At 40.7% G+C, this 20,063-nt stretch overlaps 3 protein-coding genes across 4 annotated transcripts; all 3 read left to right on the top strand.

Annotated features, from left to right (window-relative positions):
- The first annotated feature begins 212 nt into the window (after positions 1-212).
- Positions 213-1,637, top strand: s100a10b (S100 calcium binding protein A10b). Its single transcript, XM_071911200.2, has 3 exons — positions 213-344; positions 1,079-1,236; positions 1,369-1,637. Exons 2-3 carry the CDS (start codon positions 1,096-1,098, stop codon positions 1,528-1,530), a joined length of 303 nt encoding a protein of 100 aa, XP_071767301.1. The 5' UTR covers positions 213-344; positions 1,079-1,095; the 3' UTR covers positions 1,531-1,637.
- A 4,055-nt stretch (positions 1,638-5,692) lies between these two features.
- s100w (S100 calcium binding protein W) lies at positions 5,693-7,209 on the top strand. 2 transcript variants are annotated; one of them, XM_071911229.2, is made up of 3 exons: positions 5,693-5,817; positions 6,262-6,410; positions 6,669-7,209. In XM_071911229.2, the coding sequence occupies exons 2-3, from the start codon at positions 6,270-6,272 to the stop codon at positions 6,849-6,851; spliced, it is 324 nt and encodes a 107-aa protein (XP_071767330.1). In that variant the 5' UTR covers positions 5,693-5,817; positions 6,262-6,269; the 3' UTR covers positions 6,852-7,209. The 2 variants fall into 2 exon arrangements, with proteins under 2 accessions (XP_071767330.1, XP_071767331.1); XM_071911230.1 differs by having other exon boundaries at positions 5,711-5,817; positions 6,268-6,410.
- Positions 7,210-17,156: 9,947 nt separating this feature from the next.
- On the top strand, positions 17,157-19,075 carry LOC139921063 (ictacalcin-like). The gene is made up of 3 exons (XM_071911223.2): positions 17,157-17,281; positions 18,354-18,496; positions 18,669-19,075. Exons 2-3 carry the CDS (start codon positions 18,359-18,361, stop codon positions 18,807-18,809), a joined length of 279 nt encoding a protein of 92 aa, XP_071767324.1. The 5' UTR covers positions 17,157-17,281; positions 18,354-18,358; the 3' UTR covers positions 18,810-19,075.
- The last annotated feature ends 988 nt before the right edge of the window (positions 19,076-20,063 follow it).

Here is a 20,063-nt window from a genome sequence, read left to right as displayed (position 1 = left end):
ACTTTTGCTGTGTTACTGCTATGTTGTAACATTAGAAGGTTTTTACAGGTAGCAGGCTACTCTACTTTCCAAAGCTCCGTATGCTAATTGTGTGATATACGTGATATAGGCTATGCTTCTAGGCAGGGACAATATTTACACAGTTATACTTCAGCGAACTTTATTTCTCTCTCTCTCTCTCTCTCTCTCTCTCTCTCTCTCTCTCTCTCTCTCTCTCTCTCTCCCCTCCTCTCTCATCATATGGGCGTTGCCTCGCTGACTATAAATTCTTGAATAAACTTTTCCCGAGTCCTTGCGCTCTTCCCTGAATCCCACCTCGCACTTTTCTACTCCTTCGTCTTCTGGTAAGTTCAGTGCGTTTATTATGTTTTCCCCTAATTGTCCGTTTTCATTTTGTTGCCTCGTGTTCTGTGTTTTAGGTGCCTGACCTTATAATGCAGAAAAAGACCGTTCATTTATTATGGAGACTGTTAGATGCGTCTGATTGTTCATAAGACAACTTCGATAGATGCATTAGGCCTACTAGCATTAGACTCTTGTACAAAGCCACTTTTTGTTATACTCAGTTTGCTAAGTCAGATGACTGTACAAGGTTTCTTTGGTGGGCTTGGACATTTTTGGCGCATTACGTAGGACTTTCTCCCAATTCGGACAAGTTGCAACTGGCCTTCCACTTGCAGTCCTCCCCTTAATGTTAAACCTTGTCTTCAGTTTCTCTCTAGACCACTTTTTCTTTGTATTTAAATCTCACCAGCAAAAAAAAATAGACGGAAGGACAAGACGGGGGAGTCAAAGCCATGAGATAAGGAGTTGAGTTTATGTGCCAGAAAATTAATAATATCCAAAGAATGTGCTTTGAGTGCCAATGAAACCAACACCCATATCCTCTCTTAACAATGCTGTTAGTTTTGGATCAAGTACTACCTTTTGGAACTGGGGATATTGCAGCCTATAATGTCTGCTGAATTGAATGGCAAAGTGTGACTAAAGCTAGCAATCCAACAAGCATATGCAGGATCCCCAAGACAGTCTGCCACCAGGATTCATCCCCTTACATACTTGTCTTTCCTCCTTCCAGCACCCGTCTCTGCTGCCATGCCTTCTGAGCTGGAGAGATGCATGGAGTCCATGATCATGGTGTTCCACCGCTATGCTGATGAAGATGGCGATGGAAAGACCTTGACCAACAAGGAGCTGAGAAAACTCATGGAGACTGAGCTAGCCTCCTTCCTGAAGGTAGGCGTCTCATTTCCTCTCTCATTTAATCTCAGTGTGCTGTGTACCCATCAATCCATATTTCTGTAACTCGTCGCTCTTAATACAACCCTCCACCCCGAACCCCAATGTCTCTCTCTTACTCTCTCTCAGACCCAGAAAAACCCAGATGCAGTGTCTAAGATCATGAAAGATCTGGACCAGAACAGGGATGGCAAGGTGGACTTTGAAGAATTTGTGTCCCTCGTCGTTGGCCTCTCAATCGCCTGTGAGCAGTGTTACCAGCTCCACACAAAGAAGTGCGCCAAGAAGTGAAGGGCACATACTACGGAGATAATAAAATTGGTTTGGGGAAATTTTTAGAATAAGAAAATATTGGTAAATGTGTATGGTTTCACAAGTAAAAACTGTCTTTGACATGATTTCAGCTTCTATGTGTCTGATTAGTGTTTTTGTCTCTGTCATAGTATGTTGGTTGTGCTGGGCTAATGTGTTTTTTCGCTTGTTGAGTACAAAATAAGAAAACACGAGTTGATTTGTGATTGTGTTCTGATGAGTTGGTAGTAGGAGTTGGAATGAGCCAAGTTTAGTTTGATCTGCGCCTTCCATCTGTTGATCTTTAAAACACATGGCACCATTTCCATCAAGAAGAGCTCTGGCAAATCCAGTAAAATACTTCTAAAATATGCCAAGGGTGCAGTGATGGGTACACATCTGATGCACATTATTTGATCCATAAATCCTCTAATGTACCATTGAGGCAATATTTTTCATGACGTAGGTCTTACAGAGAGGTTTACTACCATAAGTAAACTGTTTCATATGGGAATGTGCTGGTATCAGATGTGTGTGTTTGTGTGTGTATGTGTGTGTTTGTGCTGCAAGGCCTATTGCGGTTGCACTACACATGGCTGTATGTCATGTGTTCTGTAATAATGCCAAATAAGCATGCTTACACTCTGCTATTGTCTGGCCTAGTCAGCGTATACCAGCACCAAATCAGGGCCAGATTTGATGGGAGTTATCAAGGTCCTTGGTTTTTGTAAGGGGGATGGTATTTCTCTCATGGCCCACCTCCAGTTCAAAAGCCAAACTGCTCATTCCTGTAATTCATTCCAGCCTCACCTACACATGTCTGTGTAACACCTATTACACAACTGTGGCTCTCACTGGGCAGCCCTTATTCCAAGTGTGATCAACTCACATTATTTTTTTGTGTATGTGGGTGGGATTTCACAGGTGCAAGTTGTAACAAAGTACAAAAAGTAGCTAAATGCACATTATATATCATTTTTAAGTGGAGACTGACCAATAGAAACAGCTGTTAACTACTGTTGCTAGATATGAAGTTGTACCTCAGAGGAGAGGTAAACCATGTGCCATGGAGGGCTGAGAGTATGCAGGCTTTCATTCCAATCAAAGACTACACCAGGGCCCAGTTTTCCAAAACATATCTGATAGGATATTAAATCTCAGAATTGGGTATTTCAAAACCGATAAAGGAAATTCTGATTAGTATTTGGATTTGGAGGGTTAGTCCTATATTAATCCTATATCTAGCTTCAATGTTGCTTCTGCTTTTTTCAAAACTCAAGGAGGAAATTAGTTTTGATGTCAAAAATCAGGATAATCTTAATCCCACTGGAGATGTGGTTGTGGGGTTGATTTAGATAAAATCATAGGCCTTATTTTTCAAGGAATTGTGTTGAGGATTTGGGGGAAAATCTGCCTATGCACCCTAAAACTGATTATAAACACTGGGTAGTATTTCATATTTGCATTGCATTAAGTAAATAAAAATCTTCAAAACAAAGTCTGACATCTACTGCCATTTTGTAGGTTAACAAAATATATTTAAAAAAAAAAAAATGCACATTACTGTTTAACACTGCTCTATCATGGTCATAGAAGTCACTATTTACATGTAGTTCATTCGTTGTTTTTGACCAAACATGCTGTAACATTATTTGTCCAACAGATGGCAACATAGAGGACTATTCAAACACTGCAAGTCCAGATTTTGAAATCTTGATCTTGTGATATCTGAATCAAAATTATCCACTCTGATCAGGTTTTGAAAAACTCACAAAAAATTGGTGAGACCATTCTGATCCTCTATTGCAAAAATGGGATTTGATTATCTGGATGATTCTGATCTTGATAAAAAGTTCTGAAAAACTGGGCCCTGTGTTTTCTCTCATCCCACCACCGTGTCACATGGTTTCAGATCCCTGATGTATTGTCCTTAAATGACCACTAGATGTCATGATAACCTTAAAGGTCAGTCAGTTTGTCTCGTTGCTCCCCCAGCATCCTCCCTCTGCCTCTTACTCTCTCTAGTTCCATCCCTATGTGATGAAAGCCACCATGTCATGACCATAATAGTACATGTTTGTTGGGTCCAGACAGGGTGTGTACGGCCAGATCTTATTGATGCAATAAGTCTGTATTGTTAATCTAAGAGCCTGTTAGATTGGAGAACTCGAGCTTGAGGCAGGTTTATTTTAAGATGGCTGGGAAGTGAGGAGAAGTACATAGTTTACTTGTTATGTTTAGGCACAGAACATCAGTTGAATGGGAGGCTATGGGACAGAAATATGTATTACAGGGTCTTGAGGTGATAGCTAGCATTCACAAGCACACAGTCTTTCTGGCCCTCATCTGGTGATGATATAATAGCATTGCTGATAGTGGTGCAGGAGCCATGACGATCACCTTGCTATTGTACAACTGACCAGACAGGACATACAAAGTAGTTGTCGAACAACTATTCATATGTACACTTCAAATTAATCACTTCCTGCCAGAGCTTTTCAGTGGAGATGCAACTGAGTATATTTTGTGCTGCCCTTTTCACACATAACAGAAATAACTCCCATCTCCTTTATGTATGCTGTCAGGTGGTTTGCTCTGTAAACACCAAAATGTAGAAAAACCTGTACCCCACACCCATAATTTTTAACAAAACTTAAACCTACTCTTAAAATGCCGTAAGTAAAAACCTTCCACGGCTCGCTCTGTCATTTGTGGTTTGTAGGTCAAGGGGTTGTTTTGCTATGTTTTTGGCATTGTTCTTGTTGCTTGGATAGGCTGTGGCTTCTCTTTGTCTGTTTGTCTCTTTGTCGGTGGATTACACCGGTTATGAAAACAGAAACATAACCGCTGCAGTGTGCAGCTGTTGCATTACATTGAAATGATTATTCACATAATCCATAATCTTAAAAACATCTATCTTTAAAACATTCACATCTAAGATTTGACAGCAAAACATATATTGAGAAAAGCATTAGAAGCTCTTGCTATTTGCTAAGCAGCCTTTAGCCTTTTCTAATACAGTGTAGATCTATTCATCTCCATGGTGCAGACTTACCACTGCAGAGGTACAGTCCCTCTCCAGCAGTGATACTGTAGCACATGCCCCAGCTGGCAGAGTGTGGAGAGATGAACACCATTTATTGTAATCACCACCACATGATCCTTCGTCTCCATTCCCATTCACTCCCCTGCAAGGAGAATCCGATAGCGCTCGATAGGTGAAAGTAATATGGTCAAACCAAAGAGAGGCTGGCGCTTAACTGTTTGAACTGATATATAAAGGGGACTTGGTAGGGGGTAAGAGAAGGGAATAGTAGAAGAAAACGCTGCCTGTCTGCTGCCTTGGAACAGCGGAATGGAAAATGGAGGTTGAGTTACATAACAGTCAGGCAGAATGAATGGGAGTCGCTTGCGTGAAAAAACTTGTTCAAACACACACTCACAGGCATACTTTGGACTTGTTTCTACTGGCCTGCAACACTGTTATTATCCCGATGCTCATGATACCAAAAGAATCATGAAACATCCTTTTCATCAGTCTTATCGTTATGCAAAACACTTCCAAAACTCTGTAAACCTCGGCAAAAAGATATAAGAAGTGTTTCCTCTAGCCCTAAAATATTTTTTTTTTTGTAAAACTAGTGGAAACAGGATGATAGAGAGAGACGTGTTCATGCATGCACACACACACACACACACACACACACTCACTCAAGGCTCTGACTCAAACCCTCCACTTCAGGCTGAAATGGAATCTATTCACTGTAACTTTCCACTTAACTCAACATAATTTCTCCACAGTAGACCAAACTTACCAGCTCCTCACAGAAGAGAGAGATTCCCCCAGAGAACAAGTCTGTGATATGCAGTACTATTCCTACATGCCATAGTATGAAAAACAGCTCACACACCCATGCACACACATATTGTATGCATGCAGTATTCACTAATGCAAGCATTCACTTATTCTTTGACAAAACAAACATGAATGTCATATCAATCTTTTGAGCAATAATGAATCCACTGTAATTATAGAGTGGCACAACAGTGAGACAGGACTGGTGAAGCCGGTTTGGGTGTAGGGAGCACATTTCCAGTGTGTGAATCATTGCTGGTGTGTGTTTATGTGTGTGTGTGTGTGTGTGTGTGTGTGTGGGTGCATGTATGAGTCAGCATGTGTCTACTCTTTAAGAGGAGGCTTTCTCCTCAGTCTGACATCAGTCTCACACGGGACCAAGCTGGTGACACACACATCATCTCCCTTCTCCTGGTGAACGCTACTCTACGGTGAGTACAGATGGAAGGACAGAGAATGGCAATACAATATTCAGAAACAAAGCATGAAAGAGCACAAGAGAGCCTGAAACATGATGATAGAATGTTGTTTATATGCTGGCAATATTATTATTTACGACTTATATTATAAGACTTGAGAGCAATTTCATGAATCTGCTTGCAAACTTTCACAGTATCTTCACTTAATTCTGTGATTCAGTGTTTCTCATTCACCTTTCTACCCTTGATTTTGATTTCCATCTCCATCATAATCATTAGGCTACCGGTATACTTATCTAACTGTCCACTATCAAAGGATTTCGTAAAGCTTGACAATTTGTATGTATGAAAAATTCTTTTTTTCTTCATCCATCCTGTATGCTTCAAATGCATTTTACTCCCATGCTTCTCTTTTAGTTATTCACAATCAAATAACAATTCACTCTTTTCCTCCAGCTACAGCTATGTCTAATCTAGAGCAGGTCATCACCTCCATGGTGGAGTTGTTTGAGGAGTATGCAAGCCAGGAAGGCAAGAAACACCAGATCAGCGTGGAAGAGTTCAAGCAGACGCTAGAGAAAGAAGTGGAGAGCCCCAACCTCAAAGTGAGAGACTCAACACATTCACTCTACTGGCCTCAACATATAACACGGCAACAATAAGCATGCATATCTAGCATAGATACAGCATCCGCATATTATCCAGTTTGTCATTCACATGTGTTTGTGTGTGTGTGGGTGTGTTTACCTGCATGCATGTGTGTTTTGTACTGTGTGCATGCATTTCTTCACAAACAGATATACATTATACACAACCCAGCAGGTTTCGTGCTCTCTGGTAACTGTAAGCGTATGTTCTCCCAGGAGAAAATCCATGCAGATGACATCAAAGAGGCCATGGAGATGCTGGACAAGAACCACGATGGTGAGGTCAACTTCCGCGAGTTCTCTAGGTGTGTGGCTGCACTGGCCAAAGGCTACCACAAACAGAAGAGGGGCAAGGGTGGCAAGAGAGGCAAGGCCAAGGAAGGAGAGCAAGAGGACTAAGGGGGAAGATTAACCATGAAACAACCAAAGAGTTTCTAGCTTCAAAATGTACATTTAACTAAATATTCTGTGCATATGGCGTATAGATGTCATATGTGATGCTGCCTACACTGACGACGGGTGTGTCCACTGGGGACGGACATACAGCACAGATAGCTTAGACACTACTGGTATCAGGCCATTTGCACATCTATTGAGCAGCTTATGTAGCTCAAACCTGTGTTGTTGATACACTTTGATGTGCAGAATGTAATATGCAGAGTGTCTTAGTCTCTCTGTATCTTGGTTTGGAAATGTACTTAATTTTACTCTAATTCGTCACTGGCTGAGAATTAATAAAAACCAATAGAATATTTGATTTAATGTGGGCTTTTTTCCTTGTTTGTTTTTGGCAATCACTGCATGTGTAGCAGGCATTAAATGTCATGTGGAATGAAACAAGCATGGACTCATCAAACATTCAACACAGGATACCCAATATGTTCTGTGGTGCATGCATCACTGTCAGTGCTTCCTCAATGGGCTTGTCTGGGCTATTCTTTCCAATCCTATTGATGGGAGTCTCCCACAGGTCAAAGCTTTGTCTATGTGCAGCTGATATCAGATCCCGTTCATATCATTTTCCTCCCTCTTCTGAGTCACTGCATCTCTCTCTCTCTCTCTCTCTCTCTCTCTCTCTCTCTCTCTCTCCAACCATCTGACAGCCAGTTGAAGCAGAATAAAAGGATGGCTCCTGGTCTGATGCCTCCGAGCTCTCTCCAGTTAGAACTTGGCATAAGATGTGGGAGTGGTTCAGCAAGTATGTTTGTTAAAAAAAAAGTCTATATCAAACCCTATGCTGCAGCGATTTTTGTTTATCCTGTTCTTTCAGGAAGCATTTTTATAAGAATTTTCAAATGTGAAGCTGAGCTGATATGATGATCTGATGAATTGGCTCAGCATATCAAGTTCAAGTTCAAGTTCAAGTTTATTGTCATTCATCCACATACAAAGTATACGGCTGAACGAAATGTCGTTCCTCACGGACCAAGGTGCTAACACACAAAAAATAAAAAAATAAAAGATAGCATAGTCACAAACATCATACTAGAACATCATACTACACAGGAAAAAAAGTACAATTATCAACAACAACAGAACTGCGAAGGCGGGTCTGTGGCATGGTGTGACTGCTGGCATTTGAAGTGCGGTGTGCACACCCGTATGTAAACATGGTGAACAGTTTAGCCATGATTGACAGAATAAAATGAACATTTAAGCAAAATAAAAAATGTCTCACAGTCGAAGTAGTTTTTAGCAGTCAACACTATGAGCAGTGTAACCGATATTGTGGAAATTATAAAATATAAATACAATATGCAGTGCAACTGTAGCATAAAAACTGTAGAATATAAATAATATAAATAATGCCTAACCAGTAACCTCAGTGGTAATTGTACATGGTACAAATAGGAGGCACAGCGGTGATGATGGTCCAGTATAAAGTGTCGATGCAGGTTAGTCCTGAAATGCATTGCAGGAGCAGAGAGGTGTAGTCCAGGTGAGTTGTGTGTGTGTAATGTGGGGATGTTCCTGTGTGTGTGTGTGTGTGTGTGAGAGGGGGGGGATCCAGCATGTGATGTGGGGAGGGGAGGGGGCAGTGTGTGGAGTGGGGGTGGAGTGTGGGGGTGAGGTGTTTGTGTGGTGGATGGCAGCAGGGTGTTTAGAAGTCTGACAGCTTGGGGGAAGAAGCTGTTGCAGAACCTTACTATTTCTATATCAATGATCAATATGTTGATTCCATTTGAAGTAAAAGGGATATGTATTCAGAAGCTCCACCTCTGCTGCTTCAGTTTTTGACTGTAACAAAAACCTCATAACAAACTACATCTTTTTACCATATTTTGTGGGACAGTATTACAGTGACAAATCGTGTCATTTTTTACAGAGGGGAAAAACATAATTAAAAAAGTTACGTGGGAAGTGCATACATATTAAACTGCTTATCACTGAAAAAACAAAAAAAAACTCCACACTCCAATGACAAAATGGTGTTCAGATGCAGTGAAACACTTCTTTACTAAATTTTAACAATGATTTAACACATGTAACACATTCAGAAGTCAGAGATGTGTTACATATGAAGGTGTGTGCTGTTTTTGTGCCAATAAGCTTTTGCTGTGATCAGCAGTTTAATGTATTTATTTATTTTATTTTTATTTTATCCATAGAGGCAGCATTGCCCACATATTACTGTTACACAAAATATGGTAAAAAGATGTAATTTATTATGAGGTTTTTGTTACAGTATCAATTGGAGCTTCTGAATACATATCCCTTTTACTTCAAATGGAATCAACATATTGACCATAGATATAGAAATGGTAAGATATGAGTAATCTGGTTCTTATTTAACTAAAGATTTATTTTTGAAATGTTACTTGCTGTTACAACCCGGCTCAAGGAAGCAACAATGAGGGAGCCATACGACAAAGTAAAAGTTAAAACAATGATTTATTAACTAAAACTAAGGGGTAAACAAACTACATCAAACCAAAAGAACAGAACAAAAGGTGTGCATAGGTGAGGAGGGAGAGCGACACTGATGGTCAGCCGGCTTTTAAAGCCCAAGGAGTTCACCGGGCTCAGGTGCACTCCATCAGCCTCGATGGTGACTCCACCCACCAGGCTCCTGCAAGATGCAGAGCCAGGAGAATGGGAGGGTCGTCACACTTGCAAACGTTTAATGACTGGTGTACAAAGTCCAGAGATGTGTGTGAGTTGTAATAGTAAGATTCTACCAGAGGGTGGCAGTGTGTAGCCCAGTCTTGAAAGCACAATAAGAAGGGGGCGGGGCTACATGTGTAGCTCCGCCCAATATGTAGCCCCGCCCCAACTTCCAGCTTGCATTGAGGGGCTACTCAGTTTGCACATCCTGTGGCTAATGGCAGTGTTGCTAGTATTTTATGATTGAATCTCTTGAAGTTTCTACTAATTACTACTACTAATAATTCTACTTAATGTAGAAGGACTGTAGTCAAAAATACAATCTAAATTTATTAATTTGTATAATAATTTCCTTTATTTCATTTTAGAATGTTGAATAATCCTGACAAATATATTAGATTTAATATATATGTTTACATGGTTCAGAAGTAGGCCTACATGTACACAGATTATATTCTAAACTTAATTGTGTCCAAACATGTTCAAGAGCACTACATAGTCATAAAATATTGTGTAGCACTGCAGGAAATGTGATAAAAAATGTTATCATTTCCTGGTGGCCCCATGTCAATTTGTATCTCCAGCTCTTCCCAAACACCTTAGGCACTCACATGTTAGGCACTCACATGTGGTTATGTTGTCTGTCAGTCAACATAACCACATATAACCACATGTGTAAACCACCTGCACTCTCCACCACCTGTAAACCACCTGCACTCTCCCTACTGTCAGGCAGGTGGAGCAAGTGTATCAAGTGGACAACAGCATCTGCTCAGCTGAGTATTGGCCCTGTAAGCATAGTATGTTCTCCTGTAGATCTCAAGTAAGTTTTTGAATATAATCCTTCGATTTAACATTGCAATGTATATAGGGCTTCTGTGGAATTCATTTCCTTTCCAGATGTACAGAATATGGAACATACTTTGATGTAATCCAATAGAGCAAATTAAGTTAATAAGTAGTCTGCCACGTATCGCAAATTGCAGGGTGCGGCTGCACAGGTAAACCTATAAAGTCTGTGTGTGTGTGTGGAGTGGTGGGGGGTAGGTGGTGGGAGGGTTCTTTGTGTGAGTTACAATGAATCCCCAGCCTTTTCAAAACTGGTATGCCTAGAGGTAATGAAGAATAGGAAACAGACCACATATCCATAAATGCAGCATACATGTTCATTCAGCATGTCTCTGGGTCATTTGTAAAACTTAAAAACCTTCATGAGCCAGCTGAAGCTATTGATTTTAATAATGCTATGATTCTTCCTGGCTTAATATCAAAGCTAAGACACACTCTGTGGTGCTCCAAGAGCAGTGTTCACACCTAAAATGTACAGATCAAAGTTGACAGACATACAGTGAAATGTGGCTCCACTGTTTTACAAGATCTTCCCACTTTGTATTCTTCCAAACTCCTCTACTGATATGAAAATGACCATGCCATTCAGGAAGAAAAGCAGCACTATTGATCCCACACTCAGCTAGTGTGTGTGTGTGTGTGTGTGTGTGTGTGTGTGTGTATGTGTCTTGGATGTTTGCCTGCCTCCAACTCAGGGAGTTGCCTCCTCCTATCATTTTATGGTTACAAAAATGATAACTGGGACTTATTGCACTTCCCATGCACCCTCATGGACATTTGACTAGTCAATGTAGTCATTCATATATCTTGTTGCAAATTTGAATCATATGGCCAAGGAAAGCATGGAAAGGGTGCTTTATGGCATGAAGATCTACTTTGAAAGACTTCTTTATTGATATTTAGAGAGAAAACAAATAAAAAACATCATACACCTGTTAAAGTTGGTCCTCATTTGCAATATAAATGGACTATGTTATGGGGTTAATTCGCCATGTTGCCTTCATATAATGAGGGACAATTCCTACTTGCACCAGAACAGATTAGAATAGATTTCCATGGCAGTGGGCAATACACTTTTATTCTACTTTGGATAAGATATCACTAACTCTTATGTGTTTTTGCCTCATGACTTGCATTGCAAATCAGTTCGCAACCGTCCAACCCGGTTTTGGTTATAGGCTTGAACTATGGAAATGAGGTAAATAAGAGAATACGTAATTTCATGCATTTGTTCTTACTTTCTCTGTTGTGTGTTGATGGTGGTAGAATGTATGGGCCCATACAATTGACCACCAAAGACAATGCTTAACACTGGATATTGTGTTTATTCCAACAAACCACATGTGACCTGGGATGACGTAAGGCAGGAAAGCCCCCCTTACCTAAGCCCTGCGGTCAACCTTTATTTAAACAGAGAAAACACACTGAGAGCAGGTGTGCCATGTTTCCAGGGTAAAAAACAATACATAAAATCAAATGGATTACAGAGAAAAAAAAAGACAATAAATAATGATAAAAGGACAGACAACCATTACAAAATAAGACAAATAGTACAAATGGGGAATTCGTGACAGCTATTATTCACATGCTGCAAGTTTGTTCTGATTGCTGAAACAAATTGGGAGCGTTGAGTCATCAAGTCTAAGTGTATCCTGCAATTTGTTCCATCTAATAGGTGTGTAATAGCCAAAGGCAGGTTCACCCACATTTGCTCTGATACGAGGAGTCTCCAGAGTGATATATTCCTGAGCACAAGTGTGACAGGCTGATTTCCTATACTGCAGGAGACAAGTGAGGTAACTTGGTAGTTTCTGTAATAAGGATTGATATATAAAAAGTAAGCAGTGCTGCTCCGGCCTAGAGAGAGATGTCCAGTTTACATTTTGATACAGTGATGTGTGCAATGGCCATCACCAGTAATGAAATTAATAACACTGTGGATCCAGGGGCTTTATGTCTAGTGAAATCAAGAAGAGATGGACACCCTGATAAATATTGGTTTTAAGAAGTGTAATCTCCCCAAGAACCACCACAGGATGATAAGCCACCTTATCATCCTCACCACTCCCTGTGTGGAGGCGGAGGCATTGTTATCACCACCTCTTGATGTGAGCCGATTATTTGCAGAGAGTTCATTAGTGTACCAATGAACACCACCCTTTGGCAGGATGTGAGGGAGCTCTTGTCGTAGTTTACACTAATACCCAGCTGTGTCACATGGGAAGCGAGAACTGCTGTGTCTTGGACTGCAGGCTCCCAGGTCAGGGCACAGATCAGCCAGTTGTCGGAAGGATTTGTATGCCTTTGAGGCACCAGCCTTGTAGGAGCACTCTAGTGTTGGTCAGGTCACTCAGAGGACCGTAGGGCCCATGGGTGGCCACTAGGGCAAGCTGGTGGATGAGAGTGACTGTTATGTGCTGAGGAAGACATCTGCCTAGGCAACAGTGTTGACTCCCTTCACAGACAAGCAAACTGCAGTATAGCTTCATTTGCCTGTCGAGCATGAAGCATGCTTGGGCAATACTAATATGTCAAACTTACTAAGGGCCAATGGAGTGGGAACACTCCAGCTACTAAGGCTAGCAATATATCTGCACCAAAGTGCCACTATCGTATATATTTTGGCTGGGTAGCTAGCCACCTCTTAAACCTGCGTGGCTCTATGACTGGTAAAGTGAGCTAGCAATGCAAATAGAGTTGACCAACACTGGAGCCATACGAACCTCAAGCACAATGTAAGCTATTTCAGTAAACACCAGTCACTCTGAACAAGCAAAAGCACACTGCAAATTTTGGCTACCAGCTTAGCACAGCACCATACACTGTGGCTCCACACACAAGCTATTTCAAAACCTATGGGGAGAACACTATCTTGCCTCAACCTATAATCGCAAATTACCTGAGAGAATAAGGGACAGACCTAGACCCTATAAGGATAGGACCATATATATGGAAGAGAGCATGGCTGCCCTGTATCATCCTAGGTCAGACATGCCAAATAAACACTGGACCTGCACATGCGCAAGATGGACAACAGCCAGTGTTAAGCACTGGCTCTGTGACTCCATGTAGTCTAGCTGCTCTCATTTTCCATCCAGTTGAGAGTTGAGTTGAGGACAAAGACAGGAAACAGAATGCAGAGAAATCAGCAGAGATTTGGTTTCCCTGCGTGACAGCACTCCTTCACTCCCCCTACGAGAGTTTAGTGTGAGAGAGAACTTTTCTCATTCTTAACTAATGTGAACAGAAAGCAGAGTGCACAAGCCAATGTAATTCATCATGAACTTGGAGTCCTCTCAATCCTTCCGAAAAGCTCCAGTGGTTTGGTTTTTGAAATATTAGAAGCAGTAGATGTCTTAGTAATCCTGGTGGTAGTCAATGGGACTAAAAACAGCTTGTATGGAAAATGATTTCCATACAAGGAAACAGTTTGGAATGCACTGTATTTGATATTTCAGGGTAATGGTTTGTAGCTACATTCTGCCTCCAGTGTCTCAAAAACTGTAACGAGAATCGAGTGTTTGTTGGTTTGACAAAAATGACTCCCATTCCATTATAAATCAGAGAGGTTCAACCATCCCTTACACTAAGGTTTGTAATTTGTTGTTGTTATACAGTTAGCTCTGAAATTATGCGAGTGAGGGTAGTAGGAGTGGAGGGGATGTTAGAGGAATGGAGCTGGCATAAAAGAGCTGGCATCAGGAAGTAATTATGTGACTGAGGACCCATTATAGCTGCCTGTGTTGGTTAAGGGAGGATGAAGCAAAAAGTTGTTCTGCGTGACAGAGGGACGGAGAGACTTTGTCGAATCCAGTTGTGCTATTCTAAACTGTTGTTTTTTGACTGAGGGGAACTTTTTTCTTAACAATCTTTATTATTTCCTTATGTAATTCTATACATTGTAATCATATAGTTTTCACCTAATACTGGTACCTACACTAACATGAGAGCCAACATTCACATCATCTTATGTTACATCTACATTTTGAAGGCAAACTAAAGAGAACTTTCAGGAGAAGAAGAGACATGGAGGGAGGGAAGAGGGAGGGATGGACTTAAGGAGGGGAGAGTTGTAATTTTCCATTGTAAGATGGTTAGAGAGCCAAACACTGACATGCACAAACTGTCTATGAGAACCATTATACATTATTGAAGTCTTTGATTCCAAAAAGATGAAAGAGAGAGAGAGAGAGAGGGAGAGAGAGAGAGAACATTTAAGACATTCACAGCCATAGTATATACGTAGGTATATGTACTTACTTGTTTGTGCTTGCACTGTTGCTTTCTCCTCTCTCTCTCTTTCTCTCTCTCTCTCTGACACACACACACACACACCAGAGAGAGTGAGAAATAGAGCCGTACCCTGAACAAACACAGAAGCCATTGTATTGTACTGTGTGGGTCTCATATTTCCTAGTGTCCTATGGTAACTCATATTAAACTTAGTTGGATGATGGCAGCCTTATTATTGTGAAAACCAAACTACAGCCAAGTGAAATCAGCTCTGCTTTTCAAACTATCATTCTTTTCCAGGGATAGATTCAGCCAAAACACTGGCCATAAACTATAATGACTCATAACACACTCTTGTATAAGCGGGGCTGTTGAACTGCTGCAGGCTTAGTTAACTTACTGCGTATGACTTTTATCGATTTCCTGAAAGCAATATGTTAAAAACCTGATTTGTTCACATCATGTGTGCATCAAATAAGTGTGTGACTGCAGAAGCAAAAGAGCATTGAACAGAGAAACACTTTTTAGCAGAGGAAGAAGTAAAATAAAAGGTGGGAAAAGAAAGGAACTAGATAGAAAAAATAACAGATGCAAAGAGGGAGAAAAATAGAGAAGACTCATCTGTCTTCATTTAGCTGAAACCATGTCCCCATTTAACTCCAATGCTTTATGTCGTAATTAAGCTTCTTCCTCCTCTGAAATCCCCCGCTCTGGACACACACACACACACACACACACACACACACACACACACACACACACACACAGGCACATAGTTGTGTACTGGAATCAACCACTGGGTTGTAGTGGAAAGTTTTTGTCGGTCTTGTTGCTGTGTCCCTGTAGAGCCCCAGAAAGTACACAATACACAACAGCAGCCAGTTCAGCCAGACACAGAGAGCCCTGCTCACCTAAACACATACAGTAGAGTATAAACTGTACACTGTATGGGTATTTTGCTCATTCAGTACAACATATTATTTAAGCATATGTTGCATCCATATAAGCATCCAGAATATCAGCTAACTCATCTAACTCTAAAGGAATTGTGGAAATAAAGATGCCAGAGCTTTGACTTTAAGGTAGAAGAACTTCAAACTTCCTCAATATTGTTTACCTGCCCTGGTGTTACAGAACTAGATGCTGATTTGAGACAGTTAGTGCACAAGTGCTTCTCTTTTCCAAGCCTACTTTTCATATGTATGTTTTCAAACATCATGTCACTATCTTCTTAACAACAGCCAAATGCCAGATAAGGGGATGTTTTGCTGGCGAGTTGGTACATTCCTGTAGTCAAATGAGTTCTGCTCTGGCTTTGACAGATAGAGAGGTTGAGAGAGAGAGAGAGAGAGAGAGAGAGAGAGAGAAAGGGACTGAAGTGGACAATACTAGTTTGTACTTGAGCCAACGTGAATTCTGATTCCCTCATTTTAACTTCACTGAATCTGCAATCTGACTTCTTTACCGCTGCATAAGAACACTCACTCTCATTCGTGATGACAGAGAATCCAGTGTAGAGTTCATTAACAAAAGTGGCAGTATCATCTAACATCAAATGGGCAGAACGCATTTCCTTAAGTCACATTTTGTCTCCACACACATTCTCTGCCAGTGAATCACCAACCAAGTTATGGAGCCCGTGACTCCACCCAACTGCTCCTTCTGTCTTCCTCTTTTTCCCTCTGAGAGGGATGTAGACAGAAATACTGAATCCAGACCCTCGCTCTGAGAGCTTTATCTGTTAACACACAACTGCCAGTTACTCATTTTGTGATCATAGCAACACCGGACACACTGCACATAAACACAGTCTGTGCGTGCATAGACAAGTGGTCGCTGAGTGAGCTGCACTCTGTTGCAAAATACCAAGCTAAGACGTTAATCTCTCCTATATGCCTTCTCACAGAAAAATGATGAAGCAGGAACAGGATCATTTCTGTCAGCATGTGAGCATGGAGATAGAGAGACATGGCAGACAGACAAACATATAGAGGTAGACTTTCTGTAGTATAGCCATTACATTTTGCTACCAGTGGGATAGAGACTCAATAAATTTCAAAATTGTCCCATTGCCTGATGTAGGCTACTGTAACTGACAAATGATGCTGCTACAATGTGCTGGCCCATGACAGAATGACAGTATGGCTCTGATCACTGGGATAGTGTACAATATATTGATAATGTGTAGTATTTTGTGTTGTGTTGTGATCCACTCTGCAAGGCAAGCTGTGTTAAACTGCCTGAATAAGAAAATGGTTCTGCCATGGACATTCAACAGTTGATTTTTTTTAACATCACATTAAATAAAGTATTAAGAAAGGAGGTCTAATCCAGTGTGCGGATAATCCTTTTTGAACCACTCAATAGTTCCAGCATAGATATCCATGCATCTGGAAGTTTATGACTTGTACTCCCCCTTAACAGACTGGTCAAAAGAGATGATATAGGCTACCATCACTAACGGTATTACAGGACACACATAATGATTAACTTGCATGAGCAAAGAAAGAAAGAAAGAAAGAAAGGGTGGGGGCTCGGCAGGAGGGTGTGTCAACCTCTATATAAAAAGTTCCCGCTAACCCTCTGCTCTACAGTTCCTCTCTTCCTCCTTCTCAATCTGCTCAACTCAACACACAACTTTGGTGAGTGAAATCATTTTTTAAAGTTTTAAATTTTAAGTTTTGAGTTGTTTTTTTTGTTTCGTTTATTTAATAAATGTTACATAATATCTAGCATGCCGAGGTGCATGAGTGAGCTGCTGGGTGTGGTTTGTGTATTGTGGCTCTCATTGGAGTGCTGAGTCTGAATAGCCTAAAGATGTCTAAAGTCAAACTACTGTATGTTTACAATGTAACTACATTCATCATTCCTCCCTACTGAGGTACCACAAAACGAAAAGAGCAACTTCATTGTCTATTACTCATCTCTCTCTGTCTCTATTTGCGCTTCCGTACAGTTGCTCTCATTGATTCTTATCATAGACATTAGAATTGCTGAAGTACTAGACAATAAAGTGACATTACAAGGATTATACTAAATTAGCAATATTGGTACACATAGCCTGCTGTACTTTTTCCATCCAAAATCTCTATAGCCATAGAAAACAATTAAACAGTGATGTTAAAATATGTAGAGACTGACAGTATGTTTGGAAAAAAAAAATGAGTGTGAGGAACTGGAAAAGCAATGAGTGAGAATAGTGCATAACTTATGCCATGGACTTAGTGCAGAACTTATGGTAGAGCTGTTGAGAAGAAAGGACCAGTCAAGTGAGTGGGCGAGCAGAAAGTATGCTGAAAAGAGACGGGGCTTAGAAGCTTTGAATTGTTTGAGAAAACAATTTATGCCTCTCACACCAATCTAGTTTGTTTCCACCGGTGTCCAGCCATCACTGTGTGTCTGTACATCTCTGTTGTGCCACTCATACGTGGCCTTGTCCCTTATTTAAAACCACTCGCCTTCATGATACAGAAGAGGTAGCGTGTTGGCCAGAGACATCCCATATCGTGTTTAAACAAGCTGTTCATCCCCGCATACGCTCTTCTAATCCTTTCATTGTGCGTAGCAAAGCAGTAGACTGCAATCCATGTGTTCAAAAGTGACACCAAAAGTAGTCAAACCCATGTAAAAAATATAGACTGGCATCTTTGTAAATGAGGAGTTTTCATGGTAGTGGGTTATACTGGTCAACAATGCACCTTTCTCTTTTCCCAGTCACCATGACAGACGTCCAGGCCGCAATGGCAATGCTCATCAAAGCTTTCCACAAATACTCTGGCAAAGAGGGAGACAGCACCACACTGACCAAGGGAGAACTCCAAGATCTGCTGAAAAATGAGCTAAAAGACATTCTGCCAGTGAGTAAAACAGACGTAGTGCTATTGCAACAGACAGCAGTTTTACCAGTTTAAACCATACTGTACCTTTGACATTGCAATGTTTGAGATCTTTTACAATAAACTTAACAACTCCCCCTCTTTCTTTCTCTCTCTCTTTTTCTGTACTGTCTCTCTTTCTCTGATACACCAGAATGGTGACCCAGCCAGGGTGGACAAGGTCTTCAAAGAGTTGGATGCCGACAAGAGTGGCACTGTCGATTTCCAGGAATATATAGTTCTGGTAGCTGCGCTCACCACAATATGCAACGAGTTCTTGGCAAATCCAAAATGAGAGAGGTGAAATAACACCTTTCAGCAGCAATCTACAGTCGCATCTATGACTCAATCACAAATATTTACAATACTATCATAGCTTCTGAGAAGGAGATTGGATAAACACACATAGACAGAAAGACTGTTTAGTCATTGACAGGTTGTTATATAGAGGAACCACAAATGTGCTGACTTTGAAAAAGACTAATTAGCCCAATTGCTTTGTATGTCAGAAGTGAATCATAAAGAAAGCAAAATAAATATTTTCACATTTTAAAAAAGGTATTTTGTGTTTGTCCTTTTATTGTGATTCAGTACATACATTTCATAGAGGTGTCTTCCTGGCTATGTATCATGCACAAACAATGAGCGTTGTCATGTCAATGTTGTCATGTCAGTGTCACCCCCTCATCTTTCCTATCACTCTGCTGCATCTAATAAAGCAGAAATGTCTTTAGTATAGAATAATCTTTAAAAAAAAAAATATGCTTCTGTCTTTTCAATTTAGTTTAGTGTGGCCTCACTCAGTCTTCCTGGCCCATCCCACAGTGCAGTGCACACCCAATGTTTCCAAACCTCTGATATTCTATGAGAGGATGTTTCCGTCTGGGCGCTTTACCGCAGTGGACCAGGAAATGACATCAATTAAGAGGCCGACGTCTTTATTCTATATATTATATTATGTGGTCCTTAAACAGGAGACTAGGACTTTAAAGCTAGGGCGGCTCACATATGAAGGACCATTTACAGAACCTGTGTAAATAGAGCAATAAGGAGGCCTTTGTACAAGCCCCTCATAATCAATTCTGATGAAAAGACAGAGATGACAGCCTGTCTATAGGAAGGATCTGTACGCAAACAGTTAGACCTGCAGTGGAGGATATTTGTATACTCCGCCCTGGGAATTCTAATATTTACAGTATATCAATTTAAGAGAAACCTTTTCAACTTTGGTTTGTTATTTCAACTTACCAAGTAGGCTTGGCCCAGAGTGGGGGAAAGGGTTTGTATTGACACTTGATCTGACCAAGAAACACCACTGCAATTAGCTGCTACCATTCATTTTTCATCAGGAGTTTTAACAACAAGCTGTTGCTTTGTCAGATGAAGCTTCAGTACAAAAACTTTTTTCCCATGTGACATGAGACAAGTGCCTGGTAAAGTGGAGCAGAGGCCTAAAAGTAGCCAAAGTGACAGAAAATACAAACAAAAACGAATTACTGAAGAAATGTTTTTGCCTGTTCCAAATCAATCACATGATCAGGATTGTTAT

This window comes from Centroberyx gerrardi, chromosome 12, assembly GCF_048128805.1.
Source record: "Centroberyx gerrardi isolate f3 chromosome 12, fCenGer3.hap1.cur.20231027, whole genome shotgun sequence".
NCBI classification, from domain to species: domain Eukaryota; kingdom Metazoa; phylum Chordata; class Actinopteri; order Beryciformes; family Berycidae; genus Centroberyx; species Centroberyx gerrardi.
This window is presented reverse-complemented; position numbering and strand designations above follow the sequence as displayed.

What these genes read in the sequence shown, in the direction of transcription:
- s100a10b (XM_071911200.2), top strand. Translation starts at nt 1,096, where the DNA reads ATGCCTTCTGAGCTGGAGAGATGCATGGAGTCCATGATCATGGTGTTC. An exon ending in AGCTAGCCTCCTTCCTGAAG is followed by an intron (nt 1,237 to 1,368) that starts GTAGGCGTCTCA and finishes ACTCTCTCTCAG; the next exon opens with ACCCAGAAAAACCCAGATGC.
- s100w (XM_071911229.2), top strand. Translation starts at nt 6,270, where the DNA reads ATGTCTAATCTAGAGCAGGTCATCACCTCCATGGTGGAGTTGTTTGAG. An exon ending in TGGAGAGCCCCAACCTCAAA is followed by an intron (nt 6,411 to 6,668) that starts GTGAGAGACTCA and finishes ATGTTCTCCCAG; the next exon opens with GAGAAAATCCATGCAGATGA.
- LOC139921063 (XM_071911223.2), top strand. Translation starts at nt 18,359, where the DNA reads ATGACAGACGTCCAGGCCGCAATGGCAATGCTCATCAAAGCTTTCCAC. An exon ending in AGCTAAAAGACATTCTGCCA is followed by an intron (nt 18,497 to 18,668) that starts GTGAGTAAAACA and finishes CTGATACACCAG; the next exon opens with AATGGTGACCCAGCCAGGGT.